This window comes from Ovis aries, chromosome 9 (assembly GCF_016772045.2).
Source record: "Ovis aries strain OAR_USU_Benz2616 breed Rambouillet chromosome 9, ARS-UI_Ramb_v3.0, whole genome shotgun sequence".
Lineage (NCBI taxonomy): Eukaryota > Metazoa > Chordata > Mammalia > Artiodactyla > Bovidae > Ovis > Ovis aries.
Window position 1 is genome coordinate 65,156,153 of NC_056062.1, and position 27,581 is coordinate 65,183,733.

The 27,581-nt window shown below is 31.8% G+C and overlaps 1 protein-coding gene across 2 annotated transcripts in view; it reads left to right on the forward strand.

The window, feature by feature from the left end:
• Positions 1 to 27,581, forward strand: part of CSMD3 (CUB and Sushi multiple domains 3) — a 1,392,034-nt gene that overhangs the window by 1,298,267 nt on the left and 66,186 nt on the right. For both annotated transcript variants that reach the window (XM_060393469.1, XM_027973090.3), the window contains 9 exons: positions 3,264 to 3,452; positions 3,830 to 3,976; positions 6,263 to 6,451; positions 11,676 to 11,861; positions 13,535 to 13,729; positions 16,276 to 16,449; positions 22,688 to 22,861; positions 25,073 to 25,246; positions 26,447 to 26,632. In XM_060393469.1, the coding sequence (XP_060249452.1) occupies positions 3,264 to 3,452; positions 3,830 to 3,976; positions 6,263 to 6,451; positions 11,676 to 11,861; positions 13,535 to 13,729; positions 16,276 to 16,449; positions 22,688 to 22,861; positions 25,073 to 25,246; positions 26,447 to 26,632 (1,614 nt within the window). The remainder of the gene's footprint in view (positions 1 to 3,263; positions 3,453 to 3,829; positions 3,977 to 6,262; positions 6,452 to 11,675; positions 11,862 to 13,534; positions 13,730 to 16,275; positions 16,450 to 22,687; positions 22,862 to 25,072; positions 25,247 to 26,446; positions 26,633 to 27,581) is intronic.

A 27,581-nucleotide genomic window follows, 5' to 3' on the forward strand; every position in this document is an offset into this window, starting at 1 on the left:
GGCCATAATAGTGCCTAATACATCTGACAACCCACTCTTACCTGGAAAATCCTATGGATGAAGGAGCCGGTCAGGCTACAGTCCACTGGGTAGCAAAGAGTCGAACATGACTGAGTGACTTCTCTTTCTTTTTTTCTTTTTTTTACATAGTAATTAATTATAAATATTGGTTAATTTGAATAAAATTGATTTTGATTATCCCTCCTCAGATTTTCTTGACTTGCTTCCTTCACTGGGGTTTATTCCTGAAAAATAAAAATCAATTTTCCATGCAGTATCTTAACTCTTACAATGATAAAACAAAAATTCTGTTCATTATTTCAAACATGCTGTCAGTAGGAAGAAATGTTTGATTTTTCTACCTCTGTGGAGTCCTTAGAAGAAGATACAGGCTCTTAAAGCATGAAGAAAGAAAAGATGAGTTTGGAGGTATAACCAGCACCAGTATAAGAATTTCCCTTGATCTTAATCAATGATTTTGTAGGCCATCTTAGTGTTGGTTGTTAATTCTGAAGTCTATCACCTATATTCCTGAATGAACAAGCAATTACATATCAAGATTTCTTCCTTGACCCAATATATAACTTAATTGTGAGCTCTTGGAGAACAATACATCTTATTTATATCTAGATCCAAATTCAGCATTATTTTTAATTAAAAAAATTTTTGTTAACCCAGTTATTTGAGTCCCTCATATCTCAAGACTTTCAATAACTTATTTCTAAAATCAGAATTTCCTGTAGTAAGTGTGTCTCCTCCTATTTTATCTGCTGAGGAGAATACAAAAAAGGAGACAATCAATGTTTGTTTCATAATAACACTATGGATACTAGCTAAAGTTAATTATCCCTCAGAATGAGTTTAGACAGTTACTATATTAATTAATTGACCTAACACTTAGGCAAAAAAATCTGAGTTTAAATATTTGTTTAGGGACTTCCTGGGTCCAGTGGTTAAGATTCCATGTTCCCAACGCAAGGGAAAGAGGTTTGATCTGGGGAAATGAGATCCTGCCACACAGTATGGCCAAAAATATATATTTTGTTTCTTCAATTGAATTAATTCACAATCCTGCTAAATAATTGGCATTCATTTGGAATATGTTGTAACTAATCTATACTGATTTTAGTAATAATTTATTTTAAATTATTTTACTTTTTCACTTCTCATAAAAGAGGTTACAACACTTTTGTTATTCCTCCCTGGATCCTCTTTAGTTCTTTATATCACACTTAAAACATGGAAAGCATTTCTAAATATGATGTTCTTCAAAGGGTTTAATATAAATGAAATATAATAGGTGATTAAGGCTTCCCTGGTGGCTCAACAGTAAAGAATCCACCTGCCAGTGCATGAGGCATAGGTTTGATTCCTGGGTTGGGAAGTTCCCCTAGAGAAGGAAATGGCAACCCACTCCAGTATTCTTGCCTGGAAAATTGCATGGATGGAAGATCTTCGTGGGCTAGAGTCCATGGGGTTGCAGAGTCAGACACGACTTAGAAACTAAAACATGTATAAAGGGGAAAAATTGTATACACTTCTTAAAGTTGTGGTGGCAAATAACAGAAAGTGCTTAACAGTATATTCTTGCTTTATATTGGTTAGTATGAGAATAGGTTAATTTTAGTACTTACAGTAAGTTATATCAAATTGTCTCAGTTTTTCAAATGTAATATGGAATATTTGTTCAGTTGAAAACACTGGGACCATTAAGACATACACTTGCTTTTCTATAACAATAGCCTAAGAAGAAAGTCTAAAAGGCAAAGAAATTATAACCATAAAATTAACTAACTGCAATAATAGAAGCATACATTAAAAAGGCACCAAGAAGGAAATAAGCAGATCTGCTTGGACTGATGGAGGAGAGATTCAGGAAGTATTTCACAGAGGATGAGACTTGGTCTGGGTTTTGAGGTGCCCAAATATTTCAAGTGTATCAGACAAGAGGAGGACATTTGAAACAGAAGCACTAACAGATATGCTGAATTGAGAAAATTATAGGTTATTCAGTATGTTTGGAGCATTCTGTTTCAGAGGAGGAACAGCAGAAAACAAAGCTGGAGAGGCATGCAGGGACTAACCTTGAAGGCTTTGAAGGTGCTGAATGGTTTTTATTGAGGGGTTGACATGTTCAGTAATACAGTTACTCACCTAGCTAAATATTTAAGAAATATTAAATATCAGTAGCTGGGCATACACAACATAACCCTTTTAATAAAACTTACTTGTCATATCTTTTAATTATCTGTATCCTTTATTTCAATATCTTTGATTCATTTTTTCCATTCCATTTCTAATCTTAAAATTTCTTTGTTTGTTCATTTATTTTACATATTTTTCACTTTGTAAAAAGCAAACATCAGATTTCTCTTTTTAGACTGAGAATGATCCAATACTATTTGTTGAATTATTACTTTTTCATTTTAAAATCACATCGAAGATGCAAACATCTCAGATTCAATAAGAGAAATAGAAGTAAAAAAAAAGAAAGAAAACAGTTCTTAGATTAGCTATAGTATATTCTATCGTAAATATTCAAAAATCTGTGTATTAATTTATGGCAGAGTTTATTAACTCAAGTTATTTCAAGTTATTAATTTGATTGAAGAACAATCATATGTTGCCATAATTTACTAGTGTATTATACTTTGGAGATGCAGTTGATTTATTGTTATGAAATGAACAGCTTATGCTTTGTCTTACCTTTTTGGTCTGGAAAGGTAACTAGTGACCCCAAATTGTTTTAAATCCTCATGGTTTAAGGATATTCCTGAGATTAGAGAAGTAGCTTTGTCTGGAATGAATACTCTGAGGTAGGGCAACTTCCTGTCTGTCCTCACATACCTGAGTGAATGAAAGTTTGAGGACAAAAGAAAAAATTAAGAAGGAAAAGGACTTAGATAAGAGAGGCAGAGGGAAAAGAACATAAGAAGATGAAGAAAGATAGGGAAATAATATAAAGATAGAGAGGGAAGTAAATGCCTTATCTTTTAATTATCTATATATTTATATTTATTAATCCAGAAAGAAAATGTTTCTCCCATGTAATAAAAAGGAAATTAATATTATGCAATTTTGGGACATTGCTTCATTTTTGAACTGCAAGCTTAGTATACAAGTTGTCATTTTATACACATAGTTCAAAGTTTTGTTTCCTTTAATGTTACTTAACATAGAAACAGAATATCCAGTATTTAAAATGCAGTTTTCACTTAAGTCTGAAACATGAGCATTATCTAATGATACATTTTTTCTAACAGTGCTCTGTCCCGCCAATGAATTACGCCTGGATTCTACGGGAGTCATATTGAGCCCTGGATATCCTGACAGTTACCCAAATCTTCAAATGTGTGCCTGGAGCATTTCTGTGGAAAAAGGATATAACATCAGCATGTTTGTAGAATTCTTCCAGACAGAAAAAGAATTTGATGTTCTTCAGGTGTATGATGGTAACCATAGGTTATATTTACTGGATATTCACAAATTCAAAAATGCTCTAAGTATACATTCAGGCCAATATAAACAGCTGCCTATATGACTTTATTTTACCTTATGGACAATTTTAGAAGTAGCAACATCAAACTTACCTATATACCATATGAAAATTGCACTTAGCTTGATCATTTTGTTATGAACGTAGCTGCTTTAGCTAAGGAATTAAAATGTGTAAACAAACACGTTATGTTATTGTTGATGAAATAAATTGGTCCTGGATGAATTTCACCATATTTAATACTGTTCTAAATATATGAAATACTAAACATAAATACTTTATATTTATCTAAACATAAAGTTATATCTAAATTGTATTATTTTCTTTCTGAAGGACCAAATATTCAAAGTCCAGTGCTTGTTTCACTCAGTGGGGATTATTCATCTGCTTTTAATATAACAAGCAATGGTCATGAAGTATTCCTGCAATGGTCAGCAGATCATGGCAATAACAAAAAAGGCTTCCGGATAAGATATATAGGTATGTGATACTTATAACTTCAGTGCAGACCTCACCTGCATCCTCAATATGCTTGTGATTAAGGAGCACAGACACAGATACTATTCAGTTAGGTATGAATCTGAATCATGGTTCCTCTATTGACGTTTCTTGAGTTATTTATATAACATTTCTGTCCCTCTGTTTCCTTATTATAGTGGTAAACAGTACTATGTCTTTCACATAATTTTTGAAATAATTAAAAGCAGTTAAAGTATTTAACTTAATTATAAACTTTGATACTTTAAGTGTTTATTTTCCCAAGAGAAGGTTCCCTTGAACGCTCAAAAAATAATAGTATTGCTCAATTGTGTGTATCTGATCTATTTAATATATAAATAACTCCTTTAATAAGTTTAAACAAAGGATAAACATACAATTGTAAAAATCTTTTTTTTATCATTGCCCACTGATTTATGATACTTTCTAAAATATTTTAAATATTAAAATACAAAATGATTACTAGATCACTTAAAACCTTTTAGTTTTAAAAAATTAATTGTTTTTTCATCATTGCTTTTCACTGAGTAATAGTGAAAAAGATGAGGGCTGAAAATTCTTAATATCAAGATGAAATAGCTTTTTCTATATGCCTTCCTGTTTATGAAGTCTACTGATACTGAACCCCAAATTTTCCTGTTGATAAGTGTATATGGTTTTCCATTATGCAAAGATTATATCCCTTTTCTTTACTACCATCCTAAGTCATGTCAGAGGCCATGGGTATGTGCTCAGGAACAAAATACTTCAGAACCAATCAGTCATCTCTTTCTTTAGTGTTCAGATCATGTCTCCTGAAGCCACGGATCATTGCAAATCAGTTCTACTGAAAATTACTTTCTTAAATATTTTATAAATTATTCTGACACAATTGTAGACATAAGCTTAAGTATATTTGATTCTAGTTTTAAAGGTAAACTGTTGAATTTTACTCATTTATATAAATTTGCATGTATAGTATAAAATATACAAATATAATATTTTTGTCTACTTTGATTTTAAAATTATAAGATGATAGTTTGTCAACAATGTGTCTTTTCCATATTAGAAGTAAGTTGTTACTGATATTACATGATAGCATTTTTATAATTTTTATCCTATAATTTCTATTGTTTGAAATATTATTAGGCATGCAAAGGAGAAATATTTAAAGACTGAAATATGTACCCAAGTCATTCTTAATATTCTTTCATATTTGAATCAAAGTTTCTATCATATGAGCTTTATATATATATATTTTTACTAAAGCTGTGCCCAGACTTTATTTAAAAAGGCAGAACATTAAGTTGTATTTTTAATGATGATAATAACTTAAAGGGAAACCATTTAAATCCAACAATTATAAGCATTAGATTCACCATATTAAAGACTATATTAAAGACTTATTTATGTTGATCTTCATGACAAAGTTGGACATAAATATAATGAAAACATCATTTTTAGCCCTAAGAACGACTTGACATATTGAGTACATATTTTGCCTTTAGACAATGACAGGTTATGACACATATATTCTAAATCCATCTCTTTCTTACTATTTACCCCTAAAGTCTCATTTTTTCTCAGATGAATACATTGACGTTTCAAAGGGTAAATGGATCCTGCCAGGCTGAATAGTCTTAAAAGTACATGTATATGAAAAAGCCAGTTGACATTATCTTTTGACATTTCAGACTTCAGGAGATTAAAAAAGTTTTATTTTATTGGCATTTTTTATCACCATATGTAAGCACTCTTGACAGCATGGAAACTCTTTAATAAACTGGGAGAGAGGATTATGAAATGTGGAAGGGTCTATTTTAGACATCCACCAAAATGAAATGCATGCCCTAACATGACATAGGTGTCTGGAGATAATTTCAAAGTGACATGTAGATACATGCTTTAAAATATTGCTACCCAAACTGTGGCATATAGGCCTTTCAAATGACAGGAAATAATACCATTCCAAAATTCAATGAACTATTTGTATGGCTTTTGAACCTTCAGGGTGTTACAAAAGTATAATGTATTTCAACTTAGGAGACATCTTCAGTGACAATAAGAATTAGAAAAAAGTCCAGAAATAGTTATGTCTCCTAAAGGTTATGTCAATAGATTGTCAGGTGGATGGAAGATAATATGATGTCCATATGAAGTAAAATTCACCTAGATGGCAATTGAATTGACCAGTTTTTATGAACTAGTATTATTATATTTTTATAACTGAATTGTAAAGAGTTTCTGATTCATTAGTTATACAGTGGTTTTTATTTTCTTTTAAAAAAGCTTTCTACTGTAGTACACCAGAATCCCCACCTCATGGATACATTATCAGTCAAACAGGAGGACAGCTAAACAGTGTGGTCCGCTGGGCCTGTGATCGAGGATTCCGACTTGTTGGGAAAAGCAGTGCTGTGTGCAGAAAGTCTTCCTATGGGTATCACGCATGGGATGCACCGGTCCCTGCTTGTCAAGGTGAAGTATATTAGCCAAAAATGGCACATTGATAAAAGATTAACCTCGTTTAGCGTTTTCATTTAGATTGCTGAAACTTCTAAAATTATAAATATTCAGAAGCATATTATAGATACCTCTAAGGAAAATAAGGCTTGAAAACACAGGCTGATAGATTTGAGGAGCATGTGACACATTGTTTCATAATGTTTCATTTGTTGTTATGTGATTTATGTCTTTACTCTCTCCACTTATATGCATACTGTACTCATACATCTACCATCCCGTCACTTAGCTGTCAGAAATGAATGACCCGGAGCTGGATTTTGTGTTACTGTAGAATCTGCAGAGAGAAAAGAGAGGGTAAGATGGCCAAGGTCACTGAAAACATTCACTCTCAAGTGTGCAAAAATGTGTTCCCAGTGCAACAAATGTAAAAGAAAATGTAGCCAATGACCACATTATTTTTTTTCACTGTTTAGCTAACTTGACAGAAATGACTTTCATTTTGTTAAAAATCAAGGCATACTCTGATTGTGCAATGCAAAAGAATGACAAATCAACAAATGGAATATTTTAGAGCTTTGGACTAGGTCCAAAAATGTTTTTAAAAGTAGTTGAGTCTCTTACTAGGTATAGTCAAAAGACAAGTTTAACAGTTCCACAGGAAGATGTAATGTCATTGGACTTTGACAGTCTTAAAACATATCATATTATTTTGCAATATCAAATTTAAATTTATATTTGATTTATTTTACCCAGCATATGAAAGCATATATAGCAACTGTGAAGCCTCACATTAAACATACAAAGCACTTTTAATAAAAAATGGGTGTTACCTCTAATTTACCTATTAAAGGCAATTTATATAAAGAAATAAAATATAAAACAAATCAATTAAAATTTAAAATTTGATAACAACAAGCTGAAATGAACAAAGATTTGATATTACCAGATAACTGAAATGGTTTCTTTTACTTGTTAAATTGTGATCTCTAATTCATGAAAATATAGCTTTCATCAGTTCAGTTCAGTTCAATTCAGTCGCTCAGTCGTGTCTGAATCTTTGCGACCCCATGAATCACACCATGTCAGGCCTCCCTGTCCATCACCAACTCCCAGAGTTCACTCAAACTCACATCCTTCCAGTCGGTGATGCCATCCAGCCATCTCATCCTCTGTCGTCCCCTTCTCCTCCTGCCCCCAATCCCTCCCAGCATCAGAGTCTTTTCCAATGAGTCAACTCTTTGCATGAGGTGCCCAGAGTACTGGAGTTTCAGCTTCAGCATCACTCCTTCCAAAGAACACCCAGGGCTGATCTCCTTTAGAATGGTCTGGTTGGATCTCCTTGCAGTCCAAGGGACTCTCAGGAGTCTTCTCCACAGTTCAAAAGCATCAATTCTTTGGCACTCAGCTTTCTTCACAGTCCAACTCTCACATCCATACATGAACACTGGAAAAACCATAGCCTTGACTAGACGGACCTTTGTTGGCAAAGTTATGTCTCTGCTTTTCAATACGCCATCTAGGTTGGTCATAACTTTTCTTCCAAGGATCAAGCGTCTTTTAATTTCTTGGCTGCAATCACCATCTGCAGTGATTTTGGAGCCCCAAAAAATAAAGTCTGACACTGTTTCCATTGTTTCCTCATCTATTTCCCATGAAGTCATGGGACCAGATGCCATGATCTTTGTTTTCTGAATGTTGAGCTTTAAGCCTACTTTTTCACTCTCCTCTTTCACTTTTATCAAGAGGTTTTTGAGTTCCTCTTCACTTTCTACCATAAGGGTGGTGTTATCTGCATATCTGAGGTTATTGAGATTTCTCCCGGCAATCTTGATGCCAGCTTGTGCTTCTTCCAGCCCAGTGTTTCTCATGCTGTACTCTGCATATAAGTTAAATAAGCAGGGTGACTATATACGGCCTTGACGTACTCCTTTTCCTATTTGGAACCAGTCTGTTGTTCCATGTCCAGTTTTCATAGATATATAGAAAAAAGTGAGAACTAAAAAACTGTTTCTTTATTTTATTGATGCAGAAACATTAATTACTTATTAGATAGTGGTTACCGACACTGAAGGCACTGACTTCTTGTAGAATAGATACATTTAATAAACTGTCAAAACTTCTGCTTTTCTTTGACCAATGAATAGCAAATGTATTTATACATTTCTAGTATTTCATATGGATTTAAAGTAAACATTTAAATGCTCTGAACTTTGAACAATTAAATATGTTATCAATAATTATTCATGTATATAATTAATCTTTAAGAAAACTTTAGTGAAAACAGTTAACTATTGGTTAAAATAAAAAATTATACTGAACTTTCTGAAATTTTGACATTGTTTTGTAATGTTAGCACTATAATTTCATTGATTTTTTTTGGTGTGTAATATGACATTTATATAGAGAGCCTTTTTTATTGTTCTTGACTTTAAATTTTTCTATAATTACAAAAGATAAATCAAAATGTAGCTGGAAAAAAGACATTTTACATAGTAAAGTAATAAAATATTTATATTAGTAACTCAAAGAATCGTTTCCAAAATCGACCCTTGATTTTCATTGCAACAAGTTTAAAAGATTATTTTATAAAAAAATTTTATTGTATGTGACCTATCTGTGTTTGGATATAACTAATTAAAATGAAATGGCTAAATATCATTGGAAAGAGCTATATACACTATACAGTTTTGTTGTTGCTGTTGTTCCAAATTTGTTTTGCATTCTTCAGTCACTTTTATTCTTGTCTCTTCAGTCTCCTTATACATCCTTGCACGTTTTACTTGAGCTATGGGTAGACAATATGAACACAGTTGAAGATAGATAAAGTATTCTGTTGTCTCTCTTCAGGTTTGGTTAGGTGTTTTATTTGTCTGTGTATCAACTGATCATTCATTGACCCCTTGAATTAAATCGTTATCATCCCTCTACACAATTGAATGTTGTACAGTGCCGTTTACGGCACAGCGGGTGAGAAAGACTTGAAATGGGGTGAGCGCCTAATAAAACAACAGACAGATAATTTGGCATGCAGAGAGTCAGGGGGCCCTCCAGCTCTCCATGGCAGGAAGACAAAATGACTCCTTTCAGCCCGCACTTTTATTGGTAGAAGTCATATGAAATCATTAGAAAATAGCTATTCTGGGAAGTTTGATCAGCACACCATAAAGAGGGAGTAAAGTTAAGGCTCTGCTGTTAATCAGGAACATCTTGTTTTGTGTTCATGGGGACGGCCGCAGGGGCAAGCAGTGAAGCGGAGGAGAAAGATGTCCTGCCCCAGGTGTGTCCGGTGGACATGCTTGCGAGGACAATCAGGAGGGCACAGTTTGCCACACCCTCGAGTCATATGGCAGGTTCTGGTCTCTGCTCCGCCAGGCTGCAACAGTACAGGGTTATGTAGAAACAGTCACTTTATATTCCCTGTTTTCACTTTTAATTTGTGATTTTTTGAGAGCTCTGGAGAGAAGCCTCTGACAATCACTCAGTGATGAAGATTCTTCTGAACTATGTTTTTCTTTTTTTAGCTAAGAACTTAAATTGTAATGTATTTACAGGCACATTTGTTTTATCATTTTAGTATGTTGTCTTTTTTTTTCAGTTCTGAAATACAGTCATTTTATACTAACCATGTGTATAAAATCTATACTATTTAAATTTCATTTTTACTTTGCTGTAAGTTTAACCTACACCATCCCAACAATTTGCAGTAAACAGTCTTCAGTAGGGATTCAGTGTGGATGGTTTGTTAAAAATTGAAATTCCCAGAAGTCCTAAGTGGAAATACTAACATTGCTTTAATAGACATCAGGGAATGATTTATGTTTGCACCACTATTTTAGAGGTCTATAATTAGATAGCTGGGATAATAACATAATTATATGAGATTGCTTAATTTATTAAATCAAAATTACTTTTCTGTTTATAATTTGTAAGTTATTAAATGACAAAAGATCAAACTATTCAACAGTAGGGGGGTCTGCCATTTAATTTTGAGAATTTTTTATAGGTTTAGCTAAGATTACTTTTTTTTTTTAAACTTTGTAGTCAATTTGCATGGATTAATCAAAATTAAATACCTAAGTGAAGGGCTTTAGATTGAAATGAGAGACGGGTAAATAGAATACAACTTTTATAAATATTCCAATGAAACTCACATTTTTCTGTTCTTTTCATATGGGAAAAATATAGTTACAAGTCCAAAATGTCTTATGTAAAATCAATAAAATGAGGTATTTCAGAAATTAGAAATTTTATGACCAGCTGTCATAAATAACTCCAGCTGGTTGAAGTCTGTACCCATAATCAAATATATTAATCTTTCTGCAGATAGATGTATGAATATTTATACTGAATATTATATATAAAAGATACAGAGAATCTCATTTAGGATTTGTCTGCCAAATATATTCTTTGAAAATTTATTTTTTTTCTTTTTGGAGATGCAGATTGTGCACAGACTGGAAGCAACTGACTTTAGGGGACTTCTGTATAGATATTTTAACTTATGTGAAAATATTTTATATATAATAAACTATTTAAATATAAATCTATACTGTAAATAGCACCTTATGGTAAAACTAACTTTTATGTAAATTAGATTTATAAATATTTATAAATAAAAATCAAGATGTCAAAGACATATCAACAAAATGCAGAAATATCCAAGCTACATTGAAAACAGTAAGTCCTGGCCCTGCATTTATTAGACATATCCATACACATCATATTCCATGAACGGTACCATTCATGGAGTTTGACTGGACCTAAGATAAGGTAATATACAGCTTCCAGGTAAAAACTCCTGTTTTCCTCCTGCCCCAAATCCTCATGTGTGTTGGTTATCACCACCTGTAAACACTTTAGTCAAATTGAATAGAGCTAATTTGCTAGGTTCAGACATGAGTTAGCACTAATACACTCTATATTTACCTACCTTGCCTTCTCATATAATCTATAAACATGCTGATAATCATGCACACACTGACAAAAATCTCAGTAAGAAACTAAGAAAAAAAGCATTAATAATGTATGGATTCACCAATTTAAAAGCACTTTCAACACAAGTTTGAAATAAATGATTCAGAAAACGTTATAGCTCAGACAAGCTTTTTGGGGAGATATTCTGAAATTGTTTCAGAGGAATTAATAAAAATCCAAATAGTTTTATATGCTTTAAAATTAATAAGACAGCTGATTATTTTTCTGCTTCTTTTGTCTTCTATGTATGTATTTAATTTAGCAATTTCCTGTGGGATTCCTAAAGCTCCAACAAATGGAGGAATACTCACAACAGACTACTTGGTAGGAACTCGAGTTACCTATTTTTGTAATGATGGATATAGATTGTCATCTAAGGAACTTACCACAGCCATATGTCAATCAGATGGAACTTGGAGCAATCATAACAAGACCCCTCGTTGTGTTGGTATGTATGTTAAGAAAATTTCATCACTTGTGTTTCTACTGGTATCTTATATGATTTAAAACTTTAACTTTATGTATCAGACTCTAGAGCTCTTCCCTGAAGTGATGTCTAAGAAATAAAATAAATTAAGCTGTCTTGTGCTATAAAGAACTAGAATATAATGTAAGGACTTTTTACTCATTTTCAGAAGCTCTAGAATATATATGTCAAGAGAATAAAATGACTTTTTAAAATTTACTTTGTAGAATGGCATCCACTAGTCAGCATGTTTTCAATACATAGGTCTTTTGAAAAAAATTTTTAAGTTTGCATGAATGAAATTATATTTAATATATTCAGTTCTGGCTTTTATAAACATAAATGATGCTGCTGAGATGATCCAAACTTTTAAATAATTGTCAAACTTCTTCATAGAGCTTACATTTTGAATATTTTTCATTGCTGTCATTAATACTGTAAAATAGGTAAAATAATATTATATAATGGTTATTGAAAATAATTCACATAAAATATTTGATAGCAAAAGGACTGGAAATGTGTTTAAATAAGGTCTTTAATTTTTCCATATAAAACACTTATTTATTCTCCTTTAGTACTGACATTTCAACTTAGCTGTGATTTCATTTAAAATGGGATTGTTAAATTATTTGAAATCTTAACGTAAGTGTCTAGTAATGCATTTACTTACGCTGAGCAAGTTTTGAATTAGCTGTTTATATTGACACTGGGAACTGAGTTCTGTTCATTCAGCAAAAGAGTGAATACTGAATACTCATAAACACTCACACAGGCAAAGTTTATTTTAAAGGATAGAAATATAAAGTTCTTAGCATAGACACTGAGAGGGGGTAAAGAGCCCCCAAAAGGCATGAATAACAGCAGTTTATATCTTTATTAGAATTAATCTGTTCACTTTTGGTTGGCTCAGAGCCAGATATCTGTAATTTCTGAACAATCAGCTTAAATGTTACCATGTTCAGTTTGTCATTTTTATGGATTTTTGGGTCCCCCATTTTCTCAGTGTCTCCAGATACTATGATGCATCCATTGACCCTTTCTGAGGACCTCAGACAATTATTTAAGGACCAAATATATGTTTAAGAGTTAATGGTCCACCTGGAGTTTTTCTTCTTGATGAACTGGACGTAAATTAATATTGGTCTTGTCCTGAGTCTGCATGTTTTATGACCCTCCAGTCTAGTGAGGCTTGCCTCTGAATGCCTGGAAACTGGAGCAAATATGGCTTTAGGCTAGTGAAGCAAAACATTCATATGGGAGAATTAAAATTGAAATTAGAAAAGAACAGAGCCTCTGACCCTACACTGACTGCCTAACAATTTCCACCTCAATATCACAAGTCTTGCATAAAAAGATCATTCTCATAAAACAGATTTTCTCAAAATATATAGTCAGTAATAGAGATTCTAGGTAAATGGAACAATATGTGCAAGTACTTTCAACTGTGAAATAGCGTGATATATTCAAGGAACTTCCAATAATACCATAGAGCTGAGGGAAAGATTAGCATGAAGAAAAAAATTACTGAAGACTTTGTATGGCTCAGTAGTGAAGGAAGTAAGGAAGTGATGAACTAAGAATGGAATAGATATGAGACATAATTAAGTAAAACAGACATGACTGACTTAGTAGTATTTATCTCGTTTTTTGTATAGTTGTTACATGTCCAAGTATCAATTCCTTTACTTTGGAACATGGAAGATGGAGAATTGTGAATGGTTCCCATTACGAATACAAAACCAAAGTAGTTTTCAGCTGTGATCCTGGTTATCATGGATTAGGTCCTGCTTCTATTGAATGTCTTCCTAATGGTACCTGGAGTTGGAGAAATGAAAGACCATATTGCCAAAGTAAGTATACATTCCATTAAAATTATTTCATAAGCAGTCCTTGGTGAATGAATTACTTGATCACTTCTCTACACACTCTAGAACAATAATGAGATAATATTAATTAAAAATAATTTGTTCTCAAGTCATCTTAAAAACTTTGTAACTGTTTTTGTATTTGTAAATGCTTATTAAAAACAGAGTCCTTGGATTCAGATATTCTTTGCTTAGATTTTAGGTCTATCATTTATTAAAACAACTATGCAGATCTTAGCCCTTTACATGTATTATTTCAGTTATACCTTAGTTCCCATTCTATGTCAGTTGATATTATTAGATTTATTTTACTAAAGAAGGAATTGTGCCCAAGAATTTAATCATGTTATGTCAAGTCATAGAGCCTATAAATGATGGAGAACTGGGCTTCAACCCAAGGATTCTAATGAAAACCTCTGCCTTTTAGTGTTATTTAATGTTTATTCTGTTTCTTAGACTAGAAAATTATAGTAATGCCTTGTTGTTATTGTTCATTTGTTATGTCCAGTTCTTTGTGACCTCATGGACTGTAGCCTTCCAGGCTGTCCATGGATTTCTTGCTATGGATTTCCCAGGCAAGAATACTAGAGTGGCTTGTTATTTCCTTCTCCATAAGTTCTTCCCAGATCAGAGATTGAAAACATGTCTCCTGCATTGGCAGGCAGATTCTTTACCACGAAGCCACCAGGGAAGCCCACAGTAATACCTATCTCATACTTACTATTTACAATTTAATGGTGTTACATGTTGAAAATACCAGCTAGAACCTGATTCACAGCAGAAATTCAGTAAACATTTATTGAATGAAATTGAACATTTGAGTCATTCTGTTTTCTTGCTTTCTTATAATAATACTATACATGGCCAGTGTGTAAAGTAGATAAGCTAGCTGAACATAGAAAAATCAGTGGAAATATCTTGAACTCTATTTACTACATTTATTGGGTATTTACTTAGTGCCAGGAAATATACTAAGCTGAAAATTCATCCTTTTATTTCATGTACATCACAATTTTAAGGCATTTATGATATAAACACATAATTTAGAAATAAGCTAATAAAAACATCTGAAATCTAAATGGATTATGGTGACTAAAATATTTAACATAACAGATAACTCTAACAGATAACTGTCTATATGTAGCAAGTATACAAGTACCTAATAATAATTTACTTATGAATATTTGATTTATTTTCTTAATCTCCATACAAGTAAAGAATCGGGGTTGTCATTTTTATAATCATTGATGAATTAAATCTCAAAATGCACATATAAGTTATATATTCTAAAACTATAGCATATGTATTTGTAAATTTTGCCTTATTCTCTTAGGTTTTCACCCAAGATCTTTCCCTTTCTCTGGTCTCATTGTTCTTCCATTTCAAATTCATTAAAGGACACATGGGATAAGGATATTTCAAAGAGCTAGGAAAAAATGTATAACAGCAGCATTCATTAAATCAAACATTGAACAAATATTTGTCTGGTTTCTTTGTGTTCTGTCCTTTATTATATAGAAAAATTTAAGTTCTACATAAGATCAGGTTCCTGCCCAGAAGTAAGAGTGGAGCAAAAATCAGAACCTAAGAATTTACAGTTCATAGAGAAAATGGAAAGAACAGAATTTTTTTCTGGTACTTCATTTATTCATCTTTTACATTAAAATATTTAAATATCAGTGTTATTAACCCTATATTATAGCTTCTGCAAAGAATTGTTCGGGGGATTAGTTCAAAACAATCAATATATCTTAAATTTTACATGCAATTTTTCAAAGTTTGCAAATTTTCTATTTGTCTAATAGTCTCCTAAAGCCTAGAGATGAAAGCCAGACCTGGAGCCAGATAAAGGCTGGTGGTTAATTATTAAATTCTGGATTTAAACTGCTAGCTGTAAATTTTTATTTAGCTGTTTATGGGCTCTGAAATCTTATTAAAGTTACTGATAAATCAGAGAAAGACTTTAGACTAATAAATTATCCTCCCTTTAATATTGCTGTTTGGTTTTGTTTTTGTTTTTTTTCACCACAACCTGTTGAGTGACCAGGTTGGCTAAGCAAAAAACACAGACAAAATCACATGTCATCACATGTCACTATTACTTCCCTGGTGGCTCAGCTGATAAAGAATCCACTGGCAATGTGAGAGACCTGGGTTCAATCCTTGGGTTGCGAAGATCCCCTGGAGAAGGGAATGGCTACCCACTCCAGTATTGTGGCCTGGAGAATTCCATGGACAGAGGATTCTGGCAGACTACAGTCCATGGGGTCCCAAAGAGTCAGAGAAGACGGAGTGACTTTATTACATTACATGGGAACTCAAAGGAGAAAAACTTTAAATTATGTCATTTATTTTCTCTATACTTTCATGATCTTTCAAACATGTTTTGCAAATATCAAGTTTAATTGTCATATTTAATTGTCAATTTTAATGGTCAAATCATAGGAATTCAGAATGTTGAAAACATGATTTTGTTATAAGTTCATGTTGACTGTATCTTTAGGATTTTTTATTATGTTATTGTTTTCAAGTTATTTCCTGTGGAGAACTCCCAACCCCTCCCAATGGAAATAAGATTGGAACTCAGACTTCATATGGCTCAACAGCCATCTTTACCTGTGATTCAGGATTCATGCTTGTGGGCTCTGCTGTTCGGGAATGCCTTTCTTCAGGTCTTTGGAGTGGATCAGACACCAGATGCCTAGGTACAGATTTTTAAGTCATTTTAAGCAAACATTTTATTCTCCCTCTCAAAAGGCAGCCCCTTTTCATAAGAGACAGTAACTTATATTCACTCAGTAAGGATGATAAAAACTGGGAAATGTTTAACTTTTAAAATGTCTCATGGTAAAAAAGCTATTAAATAGATATATCTTAATCTACTAGTATTCCAAATGAGAATCTTAAGTCATTAAGAAAGGCAGAAATTTTTCCCAGCATGGTGAGAATAAAAGGTGAAAACTAATTGCTGAAAATTATATGTCTGCATACTCCACTGAATTAAGCACTGTAGCTGTTAATTCATTCTAAACCATCAATTCTCCTTTCACCTGTTTGCTTAAGGTAATGACTAAAGAAGAAAAACAATTTCCACATTTAACTTTCTCCCTTTTTACTTCCTAACAATTCAACATATGTAATATTACTTTTTATTAAAACTTGAAAATATATATTTTATTTATTATATATATTATTATTATAAATAAAGCTTTTCATTATTTTAAAATATATGTAAACTAACTTTAAAATACTCTATTTGCTAACTCTTTGTCCTGATGAACTGCTATTGTATGCTATATGTTATTTATTGGATTTTGTATATAGAGTGTGGTTTTATTCACCTACTTAGAACCCTGATTCTGTTTTCTGGAATGATAAGGTGTAAGAGGAATGTTTATAAACAAACATTGAGTCTCAGTCTATAAAGACAACATTCTTGCATAGGATATAGTGTTGACATCTAATATAAATTCAAAAGTATGTCAGTAGGAGGAATGTACTATTGCCAAATAAGCAGATCCTAGAAACTTATATTTTGAATTAATTTGAATAATGCACATAGCCCAGTCATTCTTCTCATGGTTGAAAACAACTTATCCTTATAGCCCCAGATACTTTTGGCTTAGAATGGTCCTAGAATGTGCTTATGATTGTTTAAATATAGTGTATTTATTCTCAAACTCCCAGCATTTTATTATAAATTTATCAGTTGAGAGACTTGATGAACACCCACATGCCTACTATCTAGAATGTACAGTTAAACACTTGTATTTGCATATCATGTATCTATTCATCCTTTCATGCCTGTATTAACCCATAATTCATTTTATTTTTGACACATTTTGAAACTGCCAAATGCAGTACACTTCATTTGTAAACATTTCTATATACGTATAAGCTAGCTAGAGTTCAATATTTGCTTATGGTTCTTTTTTTTTATGTTGGAAAGTGTACAGTGCCATAAATACACTTGGTGCATTTTGACAGCTGTGTACTCCTATATAACTAAAACTACTCGGTAGTTACAGAACATTACCGTTAGCTCAGAAAGCTTCCTTGTGACCCTTCATAGTCAATTTGCAGCTCTCCTCCCCTACACCCTGAGATAATAGCTGTTCTGTTTTTTTCGCCATATGGTAGTTCTTCCTGTTCTAGAAATTCATGTGAATGGAATCCTAAGTTTTGTACTCTTTTTGTGTAAGGTTTGTTTTATTCTGTTTCAGTTATGTTTTTGTGTGTATCAGTAATTTTTTTTTTTTAATCTCTAAGTAGAATCTCCTTGTCTTGACCATTCCCCTACTGGTGATCATATGGACTCAATCCAGTTTGGGGTGATTATGAATAAAGTTGCTATGGATATTTGCATAAAAGTCTTTTTGTGGACACGTCTATTCATTTGTGGTGTATACTCTGAATTGAAATGTCTAGAAGAGTTCTAGTTGTCTCACATTTTCTCTAGCATATGGTATAGCTAGTTTTTAAATTTTATTCATTTTTTGGTAGTCATAAAGTTATCTTGCAAAATTTAACTTGTACTATCTTGATGATGACTGATCAAGTACAGTTTCCTGGGCTTATTGGCCATTCATAAATTTTCCTTTGTGAAATTCTGAAGTATCTTATAAATTGCCTTTTATTATGAGTTATAGGAGTTCTTTACATACTGATTTTTTAAAAATAATTTCTCCCCACCTTTTACTTGCCTATTCACTCCTAATGGTGTCTTAATAAGCAGAAGTTTTCAATTTTTATAAAATCTATTTTCTCTCTCTTTTTTTTCTTTCTTGTTATTCCTTTCTGTCTCTAGTTTAGGAAACCTTTGTTCAATCATAAGTCACAAATATTTCATTTCATGTATTTTTCCAGAATTTTTGCATTTTTGGTATTACTTTATATCTACAACTTATTTTTAATTTGTTGTTGTATATATCATGAAGTAAGGCTGAGGGTTTTTCTTTGCTTGTTTGTTTTCCAGAAAGGTATCTGCCACTTCAAATTTGTTCTTATATTTCAAGATCACTTTGGATACTCCATGTCCTTTGTGTGTTCATATATGTTTTAGAATTAGCTTATTTTTTTATTTTTAAAATGCCTGGTAAGATTATGATCACAATTACATTCAATGTATAAATCATTGGGGAGAATCGGCATCTAACAATATTAAGTCCTCTACTTCCTGAACATGGTGAAGTTAGTATATTTATTCACTTATTAAGATCTTCTTTTTTTTTTTGCAATAGGAAATTTTTATCATAGAGATCATGTATACCTATTGTTAAATTTATTCAGCAGTATTTTTTTTGTGTTTACACTGTTATATGAAATTGTTAATTACTAATTGCATTTCTAATTGTTTTCTATTATAAAAATTATTTAAATTATTTATCCTAGTATCCTGCAGCTTTTGTTCACCTATTAGTTATTAAAACAGCATTGTCTATGTGTATGTCATGAGCATAAAATATAAGAGTTTTACTTTTTTTGTCTTTTCCTTTATGTTTTTCCTTTATTCCTTTATATTAGTATAGCCCACCAAACAATGTTAAATAGAGCTAGTGAGAGTGGTCATACTTTTCTTGGCCCCTGTATCAGGAGGAAAGGATTTAATATTTCATCAATTGATATAATATGAACTTTTTTTCTTAGATGTATTTATAAGGTTCAGAAAATGTCTGTACATTCCTAAGTATGGTAGATGACAGTGGTCAATATTTCATCTTAAACCAACAAGTCATTTCTAGATAAAACCCAGATAATCATGATGTATTATATATTTTTTTCTAAGTTGTTTTTTTTTAAGTCCTGCATCTGTATTCATAAGGGACATTTTTTCTGTGTCTTTTATAGGTTTAATATTGGGGTTATGATTACTTCATTAAACAAATTAGGAAGTGATTCTTTTTCTTCTGTTTTCTAAGAGTTTGTATAAGACTGGTATTTGTTTGTTTTTTTCCTTGCTTTTTTTGCTTAAATATTTGATTGAAATTACCAGTGAAAAAATATAAATCCAAGTGTATTTTTTTTTTTTGCAGAGGGAGTTATTATTTAAGAATTACTTTAATAGATACTTTAATAGATAAAGGACTATTTATATTTTCTTGTGTTAGTTTTTGGATGATACAACTTCAAAAAATTTGTCCTCTTGTTCTGAATTGTTAAATATGTTGTAATAAAACAGTTCTTAATATTCCCTGATCCTTTTAACATCTGTAAGCTTTATAGTAATGTTACTTCATTTTTTCCTGACATTGGTAATTTTAGTATCTTTTTTGTTTGTTGGTAGGATTAGCTAGGAGCTTAACAAAGCTAGGAGTTTAACAATTTTGCCAACTGTTTTTTTAAGTTTCTAACCTTTGACTACCTTGATTGTCTTTCAGTGAGATATTTCACCTGGCCTGGTCTCCATTTTCCTTCTTCTTCTTCTTCTTTTTTTTTTTTTTTAATAGAGGGATAACTGACATACAGTATTATATTAGTTTATCTTACAACATATGAATTCAACATTTGTATACATTGCAAAATAGTTACTAGAGTAAGTCTAGTTACTGTCACTTTACAAAGTTAACACAAAATTATTGAATATATTCCCCAAGCTGTACATTGTATCCTCATGACTTACTTATTTTATTCACCTTCCTCTTACTCTCCTCTCCTCTGTCAACCTCTAATCTTTTCTCTGTTTTTATTCTGTTTGCTTTTTTGTTTTGTTTTTTGGATTCCAAATATAAGTGAAGTCATTGTGGTATTTATCTTTCTCTACTGACTTATTTCACTTAGTGTAATACCCTCAAGGTCCCTCCGTGTTATTCTGAATGGCAAGATTCTGTACTTTTTATAGCTGAGTAGTATACCATTATGCATGTGTGAGATGAGTGTGTGTATTTTATAGTTTTTTATCAATTCATCTATTGAGGGACACTTAGTGGTTTTCATATTTTGGCTACTGTAAACAATGCTGCAATGAACATGAAAGTGCATAAATCTTTTTGAGTTAGTGTTTATTTTTTCCCTTTGGATAGATACCCAGTAGTGGGATTGCTGGATCACATGGAAGCTCTATTTTTAATTTTTTGAGTAATCTCCATATTGTTTTCCATAGTGGCTGGACCAGTTTACATTCTCACCAAAAATGCACAGGGGTTTCTTTTCTCTACCTCCTCACCAACACTTGCTATTTCTAGTTGTCTTTCTGATAATGACGATCCTGACAGGTGTAAGGTGATACCTCTTTATGGTTTTGATTTGCATTTCCCTGATGTTTAGTGATATCCAGCTTCTTCCATGTGCCTGTGGGCAAATTATATGTCTTCTTTGGAAAAATGTTTGCTGAGGTCCTCTGCCTATTTTATTTTATTTTTTAATTCAACTGCTTGTTTTTTTTTTTTTTTTTTGTTGTTGTTGTTGTTTTTACTGTTGTTACTGAGCTATGTGATCTCTTTATATATTTTGGAAAGTAGCTCTTTTTCATTTATATCATTTTCATATATCTTCTCTAATTCCGCCAATTGCCTTATCATTTTGATGACAGTTTTCATTCACTGTGTACAAGCTTTTTTATTTATTTTTCTTGTTGTCTTTGTCAAAGAAGACAGATCTAAAAAAATATATATTGTTTAGAATGATGTCAGACAATATGCTGCTTATGTTTTCTTCTAGGAGTTCACGGTTTTGAATCCTTCTTTATATATAATTTTATTTGTTTTTGGCCATGTAGGGTCTTCATTGCTGGACAGCCTTTCCTCTGGTTGCACTGAGCAAGAACTAGTTGTGATGCTAGGGCTTCTCACTGTGTGGTGGCTTCTCTTGTTGGGTAGGGGCCCTAGAGTACATGAGCTTCAGTACTTGCCACATGTGGGCTCAGTAATTGTGGCTCCCAGGTTCTAGAGCACAGGCTTATTAGCTGTGGCACACAGGCTTACTTGTTCCATGGCATTTAATTTTGTATACTGAAACTATACTAAATTTATTACTACTAATAGTTTTTGGTAGCATCTTTAGAATTTTCTATATACAGTATCTGAAAATAGTGATAGTTTTATTTTGTCCCTTCCAGTTTGGATGTGTTTTATTTCTTTTCCTTGTGTGATTACTGTTGTTATTCCAAACCCAAGTCTCCTGCATTGCAGGCAGATGCTTGACCATCTGAGCTATTAGGGAAGCCCAACATAGTGCTTGGATCCCTGGAATAAATCACACTTGATCTTGGTGTATGATTTGTTTAAAGTATTGTTGAATTCAGTTTGCCAAGAGGATTTTTTTACATCTATATTTATTAGGGATATTGATCTTTAGATTTCCTTTTTGTGGTGTCCTTGACTGGTTTTGGTGTCAGGATAATTCTGGCCTCATAAAATAAGCTGCAAAGATTTCTCTGCCATATAATTTTTTGGAAGAGTTTCAGAAGAATAACTTTTAAAAATTCACCAGTGAGGTCATCTGGTCCTGGATTTTTGTCTGTTGAAAGGTTTTTGACTACTGTCACTATCTGTGAACGGTGATTGTTTGATTCAGATTTTCTATTTCTTCATGAATCAGTCTTGAAAGACTGTGAATTTCTAAAGATTTATACATTTCTTCTAGTTTTTCCAATTTGTTGATAATAATTGCTCCTAGTAGTCTCATAATTCTTTGTATTTTTGTGCTAATAGTTGTAATCTCTCATCTTTTATTTCTGAGTTTATTTGAGCCTTTTCTCTTGTTTTTAAAGAAAGAATTTTTAGTTCAGGTAATTTTCTCTGTTATTTATCTATTTCCTTGATTTCTATAAATGTCTTTAATATATTCTTCTATGTATTTATTTTGTTTTTTTCTTTTTTTATTTTCCTTTTCCTAAAATGAAATATTGCTTGTGTCATAAAATAGGATATTGCTGTATTGTATATAAATACATAAATCATAAAACTAGATCAAAATATTAAAAAATATTATTTTGACCCATTTCAGCGGGTCACTGTGGAATTCCGGAGCTTATTGTGAATGGTCAAGTCATTGGAGAAAATTATGGTTACAGAGACACAGTTGTTTATCAATGTAATCCTGGTTTTCGCTTGATTGGTTCTTCAGTAAGAATATGTCAACAAGATCACAATTGGTCTGGTCAACTTCCAGCCTGTGTGCGTAAGTAAGCATAGCAAAAGTAGTCAAAGACCTCTGTTCAGTTCTCATGTAATTACCAATATTTTTTTCTTAGGTAAGGTAAATGATTATATAGACAGATACACACACAGGTATGCATGTGTATTTAAAGAACTAAGTTCTCACAATGCATTTTTTTATACTGACATGCTAGTCTTTAAAGTAGGGTGTGTTCAGAAGTATAAAAAAACATTCACTATGAAAGTGGAAGATATATTAGAATGTGTGTCATTACTCTTTTGGATTTGGAACAATTTTGTTATTGTTTTAATAAAAGATCTCACTAGTTCAGCAAATATTCATCTAATCTCTTAAGTTAATTTAGATGTGAATTTACACATGAAGGATAAAATGAATTTTAAAATATTCTAGTACTTTTTCATTCTCTCACTGAATACCCAGGACTCAGAATTACACAATATTTCACATCACAATTTATCCTATTTTGGATTGAAAAGTAAATTATCCATGTATTTTTGTTTTTTCTCCTGATAATTTCCACCAGTGATCACTGATATTTGTATTAAAACCGGTGTTAGGAAATGAGGATAAACAGTGTAAACATGTTGTAGTTTTAACATATAGGATTAAATGACAAAGATTTTGGAGGCTTCAGAGAAATAATTCATGGGGCTTTTAGTATGAGTTCACATATTTATAAATTCTATCACTGTCAACCTCATATCCAATCAACAGTATTTTATTGGAGTTCTAGTTTAATGGAAAATACATTAGTGTGTTAAGATTTAATAGATAATAGAGCATACAGTTATCAAAATTGCGTATCTGTGTTGTGTGTGCATGTAATAACAGACCATCTAATGATTTAAAGACAGAAATATTATGCTGGATCTATACCAGTATTTTTTTCCCTTTCATTATATAAAGAAAGTGAAGTCAGTCAATCATGTCTGACTCTTTGCAACCCCGTGGACTGTAGACTGCCAGGCTCCTCCATCCATGGTATTTTCCAGGCAAGAATACTGAAGTGGGTTGTCATTTCCTTCACCCGACCCAGGAATCAAACCTGGGTCTCCTGAACTGCAGGCAGACTCTTTACTGGCTGAGCCACTGGGGAATCTCCTCATTATATAAAAGGCATAGCCAACTAACACTACTACTTTTCTTGCTGAATAATTGGGACTATAAATGAAAACTGGCCCCTGAGGTAAAACAAGCACAAGTTTCTCTATTAATAATTTTAAACAGGAATAAGATTCAGTTACATTTTCAAATGAATGGTTGATATTAACATTACAGCAGAAAATTAATTGCTGTTGGGTCATTTCGAAGTATTAAAAGTGACGTCGTCTTTCACTGTGCCCAATTATGAAGCAGTATTACTGGAGTTGCTATGATTAATTAGTGAGATAATGTAATAAAACAGTTCATAAAAATACGATGTGTTTGGGAAAACCAAGCACTAAATAAATTCTAAAAAACAGCTTGAAAATGATTTAAATAGTTCATCTAATTGAAATAGTTCATCTAATTTCTACATCTGTGTCAGTATTTCCAAACAAAACTGCTAGGTTATCAAATATCAATAGTGAAGAAAACATACCAGTAAGGTTGTTTGGTTTAGGGAATGTTAATATTGGTATCTCAATATATTAAGAATTCTAATACAGCATAAGACATCATTTTTATTGCAGTCATATTAAGCTATTCTTCAAGCACACTTTTGTTTATCCATTAATCATAAAAAATGATTGCATAAATAATATAAGAAATGATTTCAAAATTAAATACCAAAAATTGCCTTCATTTATCTTCAATTCTTAAGCCCCACTAGAAAAGGAAAGTTGATTCAGTTTCATTCCTTTTTGCCGTTAACTAGTTATGTGAACTTCAATCATTCCCAAATGTCTTTGAATTTCAGTATTCTTCCCTAAAAAGAAATAAAATGAAAAGTTACCATGGAACTTTTAATATCTATGCACCACTTGCATACCATTACTAGAATTACAAATAATTGTCTACTCTCTAACATAATATTGCAATGATTCTACTCTATTGGACCAGTTTGGCTTTCTAAATTGTTCCTTTGCATTAATAAAATTAAGTATTTTTTCCTACAAAAGTGACCTTCTTTCCACAGTCTTTGAAGTAATTACGTGTACTTTTCATTTAATAATTGATAACCAATTATTCTATTCTGTGTCTCTCCCAACCCAACCTTGTTGCTATTAGCTGTGAGCTGTGGTCACCCTGGTAGTCCAATTTATGGAAGAACAAGTGGGAATGGATTCAATTTTAATGATGTGGTAACATTCTCCTGCAATATTGGGTATCTCATGCAGGGGCCAACAAAGGCCCAGTGCCAGGCCAACAGACAGTGGAGCCATCCTCCACCAGTGTGCAAAGGTAAAAATCTAACCGTATTACAGCTGAGAGCATTGTAATAATATGTCTGTATAAACACAAATGGTGATATTTGAAACAATTTGGGCAAAACAGTAGAAAATTAATAAAACAAATATTTAATATTAATGTCATCTCATTACTAATGCTTTCCTTTATCTTATTTGTTAACTTTTTTAGAAGTTATAAAACTGATAAATGTTATTTCAGTTGCTTAACTAACTGTGTTATCTGGTACCTGTTCTATAGCTGTATGTAAAGTCATTTAGCTCATTTTTACTTGCAGTTGGCTTCAAAATTAATAGAACTAATCTTCTCAGCTTATTTTTTCACATTTTTAAACATTGTGGAGTATAGTTAATTTACAATGTTATATTATAAATTTTTGTATGGTTGATTTACAGTGTTATGTTAGTTTCAGGTGTTTTATTTATATATATATGTATGTAAATATGTATGTATGTATATATCTTTTTAAGATTCTTTCCCCATATAGGTAATTACACAGTATTGAGTAGAGTTCCCTGTACTATACAGTAGGTCCTTATTAGTTATCTAGTTTATATATAGTGATGTGTATATATCAGTCCTAATCTCCCAATTTATCTCCTCTCTTCCTCCTGGTAACCATAAGTCCATTTTCTACATCTGTGACTCTATTTCTATTTTCTAAATCTTTCTCTGTCTGATTTACTTTACTCAGTATGACAATCTTCATATTTTTGGAAAAACAATGTTTGAGGTTTATGTTACGGTAATACCTGTGTTTGTTAGGAGTTTGTTTATTGTTCTCTCTATGGAAACATAGAGAATCATTTGTATTTTTTCTGTTTGCAAAGAAGTATGATATATTTCATAGTCTGATAAAATACAACTCAATTATCATTTTCCTCCATTGTCTATGACCATAGGTTGAAAGGTATATTTCTTTTTTTAATGTATCATTCTTTATAAATCTGTGTGCAGTATATTTACAGAGTTGCTGTTGTTTAAAATAGTTTTGCAAAGAAGCTCTCCTGTTTCCAATATTGTCAGCCATATATCCATAGTTCTTTATGTTAATTTTCTTGCTTGAATCTTTGTTTTGTTTGATAAAATTTACTCATTTGTTTGATAAAATTTACTAATTAACTAAGTTTCTAATGAAAATTTATATATTATATTATCCTAAATATATATTTTTAAAATGTGTCATTTGTTTAGTGGTCAACTGTTCTGATCCTGGAATTCCAGCCAATTCCAAAAGAGAAAGTAAAATAGAACATGGGAATTTCACCTATGGCACTGTGGTATTCTATGACTGCAATCCTGGATATTTCTTATTTGGATCTTCAGTTTTGATATGTCAACCAAATGGACAATGGGACAAACCTTTACCAGAATGTATCAGTAAGTAGATAATGTGAACTCTTCCTTGAGAAAATGCCCTGAAACCAACATGTGTATTTATTGTCTTTATGAAATATTTAGAGCTGTGTATCAGAAGGAAGTGTACTGATTGTACTTTTTTATTGTTTTGAAAGTGCCCTTCCTGTATTCTACCAGTTCAGTGCCCATGTGCCATCTATATTAATATTAATATGATTAATACTTCTCTATTATTCCTTGATTTTAAACCTTCATGCAACAGACAGAATATTAAAGGCAGATATAGTTCATACTCTGTGGTGTTGCCATTCCACGAGAGGCAACTATATTTTTATTTTCTCTTGTACTACTATTTCAAATTTCATTTAAAGCAAAATGAGTCAACATAAATAGCCACCAGGGCTGCAAAATGCTTGGGAAAATTAGAGTGTTACTTAAAACTCATTGACTTTAAATATTTATCTTATACAGGCACATGCATATATGAAATGTTAATATACATTGTCTTTAAGGTAGTAGGAATATGCATAAATTTTGTTATATGTATTTTGGGAGCTATAGAATATAAGTAAAATAAATTGTAGCAGTTTTGCATATAATTAACATATATAGTGAGAAAATAATTTAACAGAAATAAATCAAAAGTATCTGAAGACAGATAAATGAACTTGAATTCTAGGCATTCAGCTTATTGATAGGACTCAGTTACATTTGCTTCTCAGAGTTAATGAATATTGGACATGATAGGAAAGAAACAATCATTGTGCAAATAATTTTTAGTTATACTAAATTGCTAAATTATAAAACCATTTTATGATTGTTTTATTTAGAGGTACTTTATATACATGCAGTTTTTTAAATAGTTGTGGCATCATTTATGTACTCATTCACGAACAAAGAAAAATTTATATAGCGCCTATCTAATTTCATATACTATGCAGATAATTCAGTCAATTGTTGATCCCTTGTT